Source organism: Salvelinus fontinalis, unplaced genomic scaffold (assembly GCF_029448725.1).
Source record: "Salvelinus fontinalis isolate EN_2023a unplaced genomic scaffold, ASM2944872v1 scaffold_0097, whole genome shotgun sequence".
NCBI lineage: Eukaryota > Metazoa > Chordata > Actinopteri > Salmoniformes > Salmonidae > Salvelinus > Salvelinus fontinalis.
Window position 1 is genome coordinate 65,621 of NW_026600306.1, and position 12,398 is coordinate 78,018.

The 12,398-nt window shown below is 43.7% G+C and overlaps 1 protein-coding gene across 1 annotated transcript in view; it reads right to left on the reverse strand.

Annotated features, from left to right (window-relative positions):
* Positions 1-12,398, reverse strand: part of LOC129843063 (zinc finger protein 729-like) — a 59,841-nt gene that overhangs the window by 17,555 nt on the left and 29,888 nt on the right. The window contains 1 exon segment of the mRNA XM_055911817.1: positions 9,922-10,684. Coding sequence (XP_055767792.1) covers positions 9,922-10,684 — 763 coding nt within the window.

The following is a 12,398-nucleotide window of genomic DNA, read 5'->3' on the forward strand; positions in this document are numbered from 1 at the left end:
GCACAATTTAGATGGAGAACACAACTGTACAACTGTACTGGGCAACTGTAGTTGTGCAAAGTATTAGACTGATAACTTCAGGAATGGGTGAGCTACAAGACATTTAGCATGAAGTTACCCAGGTGTCCCACACAAGTTGCCCAAATGTACCCAAGTGGCCGAATTGGTGAAATGATATATAACTATATACAACAGTGCAAATAACTATATACAACATATCAAAAAGCAATTCTAACACACCAAAAAATATATAATTAAAATATATATATGAGAAAAAATTAAAAAACAGGGGTAGAGCCTTTAGAAGTCCTCTACACAATATTTTGCTGCCTGTGCCATGTCCCATAGCAGTCTCTTTCTGAGTTAAAGCAGAGACAAACTGAACACGTGGTGCAGATGATGGGGGACTTCATGTGACACAGAACACAACAACGCCTAAATGCTGTGGCCTTTTGTCCATGAGGCACAGTCATGCCTGCAGTAATGAACTGTGGCATATGAACACCACTGGAGGCAGGAGTAGAGGGGGCAGAGGTAGAGGGGGCAGAGGTAGAGGGGGCAGAGGTAGAGGGGGCAGAGGTAGAGAGGGCAGAGGTACAGGGGGCAGAGGTAGAGGGGGCAGAGGTAGAGGGGGCAGAGGTAGAGGGGGCAGAGGTAGAGGGGGCAGAGGTAGAGGGGGCAGAGGTAGAGGGGGCAGAGGTAGAGGAGGCAGAGGTAGAGGGGGCAGAGGTAGAGGAGGCAGAGGTAGAGGGGGCAGAGGTAGAGGGGGCAGAATGTGATTCAGTGGACTTTGTGCGATAGGCAGCAAGCTCCTTGATGAGCAGCTCCCTGAAGGCTAGCTGTGCGATGGGGGGCTGTCCACAGCTCTTCGCCATTTCCTTCTGCAGGATGAAGGAATTCACTACAGCAATGTCAATGAAGTGGTAAAACAATGTCTTGTACCACTTCTTTGTCTTATGTAGAACATTGTAGTACCCTATCAGTGCGTCTGATAGGTCCACACCTCCCATGCTCTTGTTGTAGTCCTTGATGGCTGCAGGAATGGGGACATTTTTGTTGTTCCATGCACCCAAAGCATCTTTTACACGCCTACTGACATGGTCGCCATTGAATGACTTGTGAATAGTGGAACACATCACCACCTCTCGAGTGTCCATCCACTTCACAAACAGCAGGCCATCTTCACGGATCCATCGCATGGTCCCCCGCTCAGCCCGCTTAGGCATGTCATTTACCTTTGTCTTTGGAAAGCCCACTCTGTTGGTCCGAATAGTGCCACAAGCCCACACCTCCCGCTTCCTCAGGTCTGCAAACAGGGTAGGGCTTGTGTAAAAGTTGTCCACAAAGAGTTTGTAGCCCTTCCCCAGCAGTTGGAAATCCAATAACTCCATCACAGAGTCATAGCTAAGTCCTTTACCAGTCGCACAAGTGTTCTTCCCCTCATAGACAAAGAAATTGCATGTGTATGCACACACAGTATCAGCCAAAACAAACAGCTTGTAACCCCACCTAGTTGGCTTGTTACGCATGTATTGTTTTAGGCCAATTCTGGCCTTTGAGGCTACCATCCTCTCGTCTATGGACAAGTTCTGTGCGGGCTGAAAATGGGTCTTGCAAGCCTCAACCATGCTGGCGTAGAGAGGTTTGACTTTGCAGAGCCTGTCAAGCCGTGCGGTGCCTCTCCTCCTGTCATTCTCCTCATCAACTTCTGGGTCACTGATGTGTAGCGCCCGTGAGATATTTAAAAACCTTTTAGAGGACATGACAGTGGGGGGGAAAGGCAGTTGATAGAGTTTGGATGTTTTCCAGTAATCCTTTAGGGTTTTGAACTTCACCAGCCCCATGTAAATTACCAGTGAAAGGTAGCAGAAAATGTCTGACATGGAAATGGGCTTCCATGCCTCTTTCTTTCCTGCTTGCTTCCTAGCCCCATACTTGTTAGTATTGCAAACAAGGGAATCAACAACTGCCGGGGTGAAAACAGTTGGAAAAGTTGCATCGGGCTATACTTCGAAGTCATATCCAGTTGGGGTCCCGGTTGCCGTTTAGGTCGGAAAATTGGAGCACGAGGCTCCACATCTTCCTCCAGCACAGAGTGCCATTGCCCCTCTACCAGCAGGTTCCACACTTCCCTTCCTCCGCTTCTTTGTTACCCTCTTCCCACCTCTAGATGGCCGGGCGGCGGTAGGTGTGGAGCCGGAGACAAGCAGGAGTCCGGCAGGATGAACCCGCTTCAGTGGGGGATGGGCACCATGGCACCGGAGGCTCCCAGTCAGAGACTCTATCACTGTGAAAGAAAACATAAAAAAAAATATTTGTATTGTATGAGCCTTTTATCATCACATAAAATAAACAGATATGTATTGTATAGAATACTTCACTACGGTGAAGTGCTGTTCCATTCAACTGCGGCCATTGTTGTGGGCCTGCCCTCCCCCCAACAGCAACAAATGGCTATTTCATATGGAAATGGAGAGGAGTAGCAGGCGCAGTGGCCATGTGTGTGTGTTTGCTGTTTTACGCCATTCCATTTGGGGGAAAAAAGGAAAATATATACATCTGACATGGAATATATATATATACACACACACACACATCCACCCAAACAAACACACACGTGGCCATGTGTGTGTGTTTTATGTTCTACTCCATTCTATTTGAATAAAAAATGGAAAATATATATATCTGACATGGAATATACACTGATCAAAAAAATAAAGGGAACACTTAAACAACACAATGTAACTCCAAGTCAATCACACTTCTGTGAAATCAAACTGTCCACTTAGGAAGCAACACTGATTGACAATACATTTCACATGCTGTTGTGAAAAATGGAATAGACAAAAGGTGAAAATTATAGGCAATTAGCAAGACACCCCCAATAAAGGAGTGGTTCTGCAGGTGGTAACCACAGACCACTTCTTAGTTCCTATGCTTCCTGGCTGATGTTTTGGTCACTTTTGAATGCTGGTGGTGCTTTCACTCTAGTGGTAGCATGAGACGGAGTCGACAACCCACACAAGTGGCTCAGGTAGTGCAGCTCATCCAGGATGGCACATCAATGCGAGCTGTGGCAAGAAGGTTTGCTGTGTCTGTCAGCGTAGTGTCCAGAGCATGGAGGCGCTACCAGGAGACAGGCCAGTACATCAGGAGACGTGGAGGAGGCCGTAGGAGGGCAACAACCCAGCAGCAGGACCGCTACCTCCGCCTTTGTGCAAGGAGGAGCACTGCCAGAGCCCTGCAAAATGACCTCCAGCAGGCCACAAATGTGCATGTGTCTGCTCAAACGGTCAGAAACAGACTCCATGAGGGTGGTATGAGGGCCGACGTCCACAGGTGGAGGTTGTGCTTACAGCCCAACACCGTGCAGGACGTTTGGCATTTGCCAGAGAACACCAAGATTGGCAAATTCGCCACTGGCGCCCTGTGCTCTTCACAGATGAAACTAGGTTCACACGCACATGTGACAGACGTGACAGAGTCTGGAGACGCCGTGGAGAATGTTCTGCTGCCTGCAACATCCTCCAGCATGACCGGTTTGGCGGTGGGTCAGTCATGGTGTGGGGTGGCATTTCTTTGGGGGTCGCACAGCCCTCCATGTGCTCGCCAGAGGTAGCCTGACTGCCATTAGGTACCGAGATGAGATCCTCAGACCCCTTGTGAGACCATATGCTGGTGCGGTTGGCCCTGGGTTCCTCCTAATGCAAGACAATGCTAGACCTCATGTGGCTGGAGTGTGTCAGCAGTTCCTGCAAGAGGAAGGCATTGATGCTATGGACTGGCCCGCCCGTTCCCCAGACCTGAATCCAATTGAGCACATCTGGGACATCATGTCTCGCTCCATCCACCAACGTCACGTTGCACCACAGACTGTCCAGGAGTTGGCGGATGCTTTAGTCCAGGTCTGGGAGGAGATCCCTCAGGAGACCACACGCCACCTCCGCCATCAGGAGCATGCCCAGGCGTTGTAGGGAGGTCATACAGGCACACGGAGGCCACACACACTACTGAGCCTCATTTTGACTTGTTTTAAGGACATTACATCAAAGTTAGATCAGCCTGTAGTGTGGTTTTCCACTTTAATTTTGAGTGTGACTCCAAATCCAGACCTCCATGGGTTGATAAATTTGATTTCCATTGATAACTTTTGTGTGATTTTGTTGTCAGCACATTCAACTATGTAAAGAAAAAAGTATTTAATAAGAATATTTCATTCATTCAGATCTAGGATGTGTTATTTTAGTGTTCCCTTTATTTTTTTGAGCAGTGTATATAAAGAAAATATTGCATGACCAAAAGCACAATTCTATTTTTGTAAAAATGAGACAAGAGTACGAGCATATGTGCGTTCTATCTCATGAACTTTAAGTAGCCTGTATTTGATGTGATATGATTCAGTCACGGCATAGATCTGGGGAAGTGTACCAAACCATTTCTGCAGCATTGAAGGTCCCCATCATCTTAAAAGGAAGAAGCTTGAAACCCCCAAAACCCTTCCTACTGCTGGCTGCCCGGCCAAACTGAACAATCAGGGGAGAATGGCCTTGGTCAGGGAGGTGACCAAGAACCCAATGGTCACTCTGACAGAGCTCCTCTGTGGAGATGGGAGAACCTTCCAGAAGGACAACCATATCTGCATCACTCCACCAAGCAGGACTTTATGGTAGAGTTGCCAGGCGGAAGCCACTCCTCAGTAAAAGGCACATGAAAGCCAGCTTGGAGTTTGCCAAAAGGCACCTAAAGGACTATCAGACCATGAGTAACAAAATTCTCTGGTCTGATGAATGCCAAGGGTCACGTCTGGAGGAAACCTGGCACCATTCCTACGGTGAAGCATGGGGTTGGCAGCATCATGCTGTGGTGATGTTTTTCAGCGGCATGGACTGGGAGACTCGTCAGGATCGAGGGAAAGATGAACGGAGCAAAATACAGAGAGATAAGTTTTGAAAACTTGCTCCAGAGCACTCAGGACCTCAGACTGGGGCAAAGGTTAACCTTCCAATAGGACAACGACCCTACGCACAAAGCAAAGACAATGCAGGAGTGGCTTTGGGAGATGTCTCTGAATGTCCTTGAGGGGCCCAGCCAGAGCCAAAACAGAACTCATTTTGCAGCAAACTTCCTGGCAGGAAGTGAGAAATCTGAAATCGGGCACTCTGTTCCAGGGTCAGTTTATTAATTTGCATGTAATCTATGGGTCGACATGCACTGCATACGCCTTCCCCTAGATGTCAGTAAGCAGTGAAAATTGGAATGGGGTGTCTAGGTAGATCTGAGGCCGTACAAAAGCTCTTGGAACCGGGTGTGCAGTCTTTTCAACGTTCATCATGACGCAAGACAGACCTCAGGATTGCATTCTGAAAAGCTCTCGTTATAGGCGTTAGATATATCCGGCTCTGATTTTATTCGATATAGGTGTTAAAAACATCATAATGTAGTTATTTTAAACCGAGTTATATCAGTTTATATCAGTATATTGCGATTTTCGGTATTTTATTTGTGCTGCGTTATGGTGAGTTGGACACGTCTTCGCCACATGGCTAATGTTTGCTGCTAATTCCAAAGTTGAAGACGACAATCTACAACCGAGCAACGATTATTCTGGACAAAGGACAACTTGCACAAGATTCTGATGGAAGCTCATCAAATAGTAAGAACTATTTATGATGTTAATTCGTTGTTCTGTTGAAAAATGTTAAACAATTATTCCGCCATTAATTTCGTTGCGGTCTCGCTTTAACGCACGCTGTATGTCGTAGTAACGTTAATTTTAACAATCTAACACAGCGGTTGCATTAAGAACTAATGTATCTTTCATTTGCTGTCCAACCTGTATTTTTTTGTCAAGTTTATGATTAGTTATTGATTAGATTAGGTGCCTCTCCCAAGATTTCTCCCGACATTTTGTTTGCATTTTGGCTACTATTCATTTTGAACAAACCATATATGTTTTGTGTAATTTGATGTTATAGGACTGTCATCTGAAGAAGTTTGAGAAGGTTAGTGAAAAAATGTATGTCTTTTGCTGGTTTATTCGTTATTGCTACTGTTGGCTTGAATCAATGCTGTTGTGTGGTTGGCTATTGTAGTAAGCTAATATAATGCTATATTGTGTTTTCGCTGTAAAACACTTAAAAAATCTGAAATATTGGCTGGATTCACAAGATCTTTGTCTTTCATTTGCTGTACACTGTGTATTTTTCATAAATGTTTTATGATGAGTATTTAGGTAATTCACGTTGCTCTCTGTAGTTATTCTAGTTGCTTTGGTGAGAGTTGTGATGGTGGCTGCAATGTAAAACTATGATTTATACCTGAAATATGCAATTTTTTTTAACAAAACATATGCTATACAATAAATATGTTATCAGACTGTCATCTGATGAAGTTGTTTCTTGGTTAGTGACTATTTATATTTTTATTTGGTCGAATTTGTGATAGCTACCTATGCAGTAAAAAAATGGTGGGGGAAAAAAGTGGTGTCTTTTGCTATCGTGGTTAGCTAATAGAAATACATATTGTGTCTTCCCTGTAAAACATTTTAAAAATCAGAAATGATGGCTGGATTCACAAGATGTGTATCTTTCATCTGGTGTCTTGGACTTGTGATTTCATGATATTTAGATGCTAGTATTTACTTGTGGCGCTATGCTAGGCTATGCTAGTCAGCTTTTTTACTGATGAGGGTGCTCCCGGATCCGGGATGAGTACCAAGTAAAATTAAGATACTGTTTGCCTCTATGCAGATGTAGAAGCTGAATAGGAATATACATTATCAATAAATAGTTGATTGTTCTTTTTTCACATCATACTAAGAATACTGAGCCACAACCTGTAAATGTGACCATACTATTTATTTCAAGCCACACTAAGATGTCACCATACTATTCCTTTAAATCCCCTCTGTCAGATATAAATCATCAGAGTGGGAAACCAACTGACATGGAAACAATGGAGCAAATGTATCACTATCAGAGGGGTGTATTATGACATCATATAGAACTACTCAGACATTCCAAATATCACTTGATTATCAGAGGGGTGTATTATGACATCAGATATAACTACTCAGACATTCCAAATATCACTTGATTATCAGAGGAGTGTATTATGACATCATACAGAACTACTCAGACATTCCAAATATGCCCCACTAAGATGTCACCATACTATTCATTTACAGCCCCTCTGACAGATATAAATCATCAGAGTGGGAAACCAACTGACATGGTGTAACGGCAGCCTTGCCTCTCTTTACTAGATTAGGGGGTGTAACAGGGATCAGACCAACACGCAGCGTAGCCAGTGCTCAACATGTTTAATTAAACGAATAAACAGTGAACACTACAAATACAAAATAACAAAATGTGGCAAACCGATACAGTCCTAGCTGGTGCATAGAAAACACAAAGACAGGAAACAACCACCCACAAAATCCCAACACAAAACAAGCCACCTATATATGATTCTCAATCAGGGACAATGATTGACAGCTGCCTCTGATTGAGAACCATATTAGGCCGAACACAGAAACAGACAAACTAGACACACAACATAGAATGCCCAGCCAGCTCACATCCTGACCAACACTAAAACAAGCAAAACACATAAGCACTATGGTCAGGATGTGACACATGGAAACAATGGAGCAAATGTATCACTATCAGAGGGGTGTATTATGACATCATATAGAACTACTCAGACATTCTAAATATCACTTGATTATCAGAGGGGTGTATTATGACATCATATAGAACTACTCAGACATTCTAAATATCACTTGATTATCAGAGGAGTGTATTATGCCATCATATAGAACTACTCAGACATATCAGAGGGGTGTATTATGACATCATATAGAACTACTCAGACATTCTAAATATCACTTGATTATCAGAGGAGTGTATTATGCCATCATATAGAACTACTCAGACATTCCAAATATCACTTGATTATCAGAGGGGTGTATTATGACATCATATAGAACTACTCAGACATTCCAAATCAGGCTTCATCCATATCATGAAGGTGGACATTGATCCAACCATTTCAAAAGTAATGACCGGGCTGACGGAAACAGGATATGCCTGTACAATTTTATTAATGCAGACAGACAATTTGTTAGTTCGTTTTACATGGTGGGGTCTTTTTGTGTCAGTAAAAATGTATGAATGAGAAATGGCGATGGAAACTCCTTTATGTGCAAATATTTATATAATAACCATCACATCTCAGTTAACTTGGAGTCACGCGATGATATGTTGTGTGGTCCTCCCTCTACGATTTGGGAACCCATGCAGTTTATTAGGCTACAGATTAAATAAGTTATGAACTTCACAGGGTGGTAAAACTGCATGTGATGAGCTTGATGCTCCTTTCCAATACATTTTGATGGTCTTCTTCTGGTGACATGATGATTGATGCTTGGTTTCCATTTGACAAATAAAATAATATCTCTCTCATCCATAATAATCTCATCATGTAGGTAGCCTACCAGCACTGTATCTGTGAGCTGCTGACTACAGTGCACGGGACAAGAGCACGTTTGCTATATAATACAACAGCTTTTTAAACCCTCAGTAGAGTTGAAAATGTGATGGAAACCCATTTAACTTGTATTTTTCATACGGTATATGCGATTTTAACAGCAAAAGTTTTTTTATTTGTCACGCCAAGCCTTATGTCTGCAATAAGTCTGTTTGAAAGAAACATTTCTGGTGGGAAAATGCATATATTGTTTTGTACATATTTGAGAATATTCACATGAAAATCTGTCGCAAATTGCACAGAAACTTAGCTACTAAGGTGGATATTGATCCAACACCTGCCACTTATTTAAACCAGCCCTTTGGGCACAGACGTCAGCTCAACATCTAGTTTCTATTTACATTTCTTTGAGTCGTGAATTCAACATGAAATCAACACAAAACGTCACCTGTCATTGGATTTAGCTTACAAGTTGGGTGAAAAATAAATAAAGATTCCTGATATTGACGGCTTTTTACAAATCTAATCAGTTTTCTGCATTGATCAAACATCACATGGATTTGTTTTGTTGAAATGACGTGGAAACAACATTTATTCAACCAGTGGGAGACTTGTAAATGACCCCAGGAAAGTAGAACGAGGAACTCTTCATTGAGACAATGATAAACAGCAATCTGTGGGAGAGTTGTGGTGGATATTATAAAATAAGGATCTGCTGGAGTCCAAGTCAAACCAAGATTCTTTATTTCTGAGCTCAGAGAGAATAACAGAGTTACACAGCGCAGTGTAGACAGTCTGAATTCCTGAAGCATTGGGTGATGAGCACATATCTTTATAGTTTCCTGTTCCTGGGAGGGACTTTATTCATTCAAGGACATAGGTGCAGCTGGTTTGCAACACAGGATGATACTCCCAGGAACAGTTTCACAAGGTTAGTCACATACGCAGATATGTGGACACATACAATTAAAATTTTGCATTACAGACTCTGTGAACATTTTCATTTCATTAAATCATCAGTGGACCAACAATGCAAATGTAAAAAACGGAACAAATGCATCACATCCAAATATCACTGTATTATCTGTAGTGCTGGAGGAATGACACCCAGATAAACACACACACAGTGTCAGAGTTTAAGAAATGACCATTTAAACACATGGAATCTGATCTACTCTATATTCAAACTGACATACTCCATATTCAATTCATGTTTTATTACAAAAACATATATTTGAGTATACTTTGAACCATTTCATTTAATATGGTACAAACAGGTAAACACATTCTCAGGCAACAATATAAGACAATTGGAGCACTGTGTATGTTCTCTGATGAATTTTAAGTTAATGTGATGTGAAATATAAATTTACACACTAGGAGAAGTAATTATTCTCTCCTGTGTGGATTCGCACATGATGTTTAAGTGACTGTGATGAGTAATATGTCTTCCCACAGTCTGAGCATTTGTAAGGCTTCTCCCCTGTGTGCAGTCTCATGTGTTCCTTCAGCTTCCCTGAATAGTTAAAACGCTTTCCACAGTGGGAACAATGGTAAGGCTTCTCCCCTGTGTGTATTCGCTCATGAGCTTTCAGGTTTCCTAAATGGGTAAAATGCTTTGAACACCGGGAGCAGTGGTAAGGCTTCTCCCCTGTGTGCAGTCTCTTGTGTTCTTTCAGGTTTCCTAAATGGGTAAAACGCTTTGCACACTGGGAGCAGTGGTAAGGCTTCTCCCCTGTGTGCACTCTCATGTGTTCTTTCAGGCTTCCTAATTGGATAAAACGCTTTGCACAATGTGAGCAGTGGTAAGGCTTCTCCCCTGTGTGTATTCGCTCATGAGCTTTCAGGCTTCCTGACTGGTTAAAACTCTTTCCACACTGGGAGCAGTGGTAAGGCCTCTCCCCTGTGTGCAGTCTCATGTGTTCTTTCAGGCTTCCTAATTGGGTAAAACTCTTTCCACACTGGGCGCAATGGCATGGCTTCTCCCCTGTGTGTATTCGCTCATGAGCTTTGAGGGTGTCTAACCGCTTAAAACTCTTTCCACACTGAGAGCAATGGTGTGGCTTCGTTCTTATGTGTACCCTCTCATGTCTTTTCAAGCTAACTAACTGGTTAAAACTCTTTCCACAATGGGAGCAGAGGTGTCGTCTTGCTGGTTCGGACGTCTTTGGTTCCTCCAAGGTTGGTTTTCCTCCTGCAAAAGACAGTGTTAATTTTAAGAGATGCCAGAATGAAATCTCCACATGATAAAACTGCCTTGCTGAGGTTTAATCCAAATCCCATCCCTCAATATCCTGATGCCAGTTTTCAAACATTTCATAATTTAAAACAAATGATGTAGAGCTTCCTGGTAATAACTGATAATATGTTTACATTACTTATTATTCTTTCTGTTATATAAGTCAGACCACAAAACACTAAACAGTTCTAGAACACTGAAGACACAGACTGGATTCCAATCAGCAGGTGGTTCTAAATACACTGCTCAAAAAAATAAAGGGAACACTTAAACAACACAATGTAACTCCAAGTCAATCACACTTCTGTGAAATCAAACTGTCCACTTAGGAAGCAACACTGATTGACAATAAATTTCACATTCTGTTGTGCAAATGGAATAGACAAAAGGTGGAAATTATAGGCAATTAGTAAGACACCCCCAAAAAAGGAATGGTTCTGCAGGTGGTGACCACAGACCACTTCTCAGTTCCTATGCTTCCTGGTTGATGTTTTGGTCACTTTTGAATGCTCGCGGTGCTTTCACTCTAGTGGTAGCATGAGACGGAGTCTACAACCCACACAAGTGGCTCAGGTAGTGCAGTTCATCCAGGATGGCACATCAATGCGAACTGTGGCAAAAAGGTTTGCTGTGTCTGTCAGCGTAGTGTCCAGAGCATGGAGGCGCTACCAGGAGACAGGCCAGTACATCAGGAGACGTGGAGGAGGCCGTAGGAGGGCAACAACCCAGCAGCAGGACCGCTACCTCCGCCTTTGTGCAAGGAAGTGCACTGCCAGAGCCCTGCAAAATGACCTCCAGCAGGCCACAAATGTGCATGTGTCTGCTCAAACGGTCAGAAACAGACTCCATGAGAGTGGTATGAGGGCCTGACATCCACAGGTGGGGGTTGTGCTTACAGCCCAACACCGTGTAGGACGTTTGGCATTTGCCAGAGAACACCAAGAGTGGCAAATTCGCCACTGGCACCCTGTGCTCTTCACAGATGAAAGCAGGTTCACACTGAGCACATGAGCACATGTGACAGACGTGACAGAGTCTGGAGACACCGTGGAGAACGTTCTGCTGCCTGCAACATCCTCCAGCATGACCGGTTTGGCGGTGGGTCAGTCATGGTGTGGGGTGGCATTTCTTTGTGGGGCCGCACAGCCCTCCATGTGCTCGCCAGAGGTAGCCTGACTGCCATTAGGTACCGAGATGAGATCCTCAGACCCCTTGTGAGACCATATGCTGACACATGCACATTTGTGGCCTGCTGGAGGTCATTTTGCAGGGCTATGGCAGTGCACCTCCTTGCACAAAGGCGGAGGTAGCGGTCCTGCTGCTGGGTTGTTGCCCTCCTACGGCCTCCTCCACGTCTCCTGATGTACTGGCCTGTCTCCTGGTAGCGCCTCCATGCTCTGGACACTACGCTGACAGACACAGCAAACCTTTTTGCCACAGCTCGCATTGATGTGCCATCCTGGATGAACTGCACTACCTGAGCCACTTGTGTGGGTTGTAGACTCCGTCTCATGCTATCACTAGAGTGAAAGCACCGCCAGCATTCAAAAGTGACCAAATCATCAGCCAGGAAGCATAGGAACTGAGAAGTGGTCTGTGGTCACCACCTGCAGAACCATTCCTTTTTTGGGGGTGTCTTACTAATTGCCTATAATTTCCACCTTTTGTC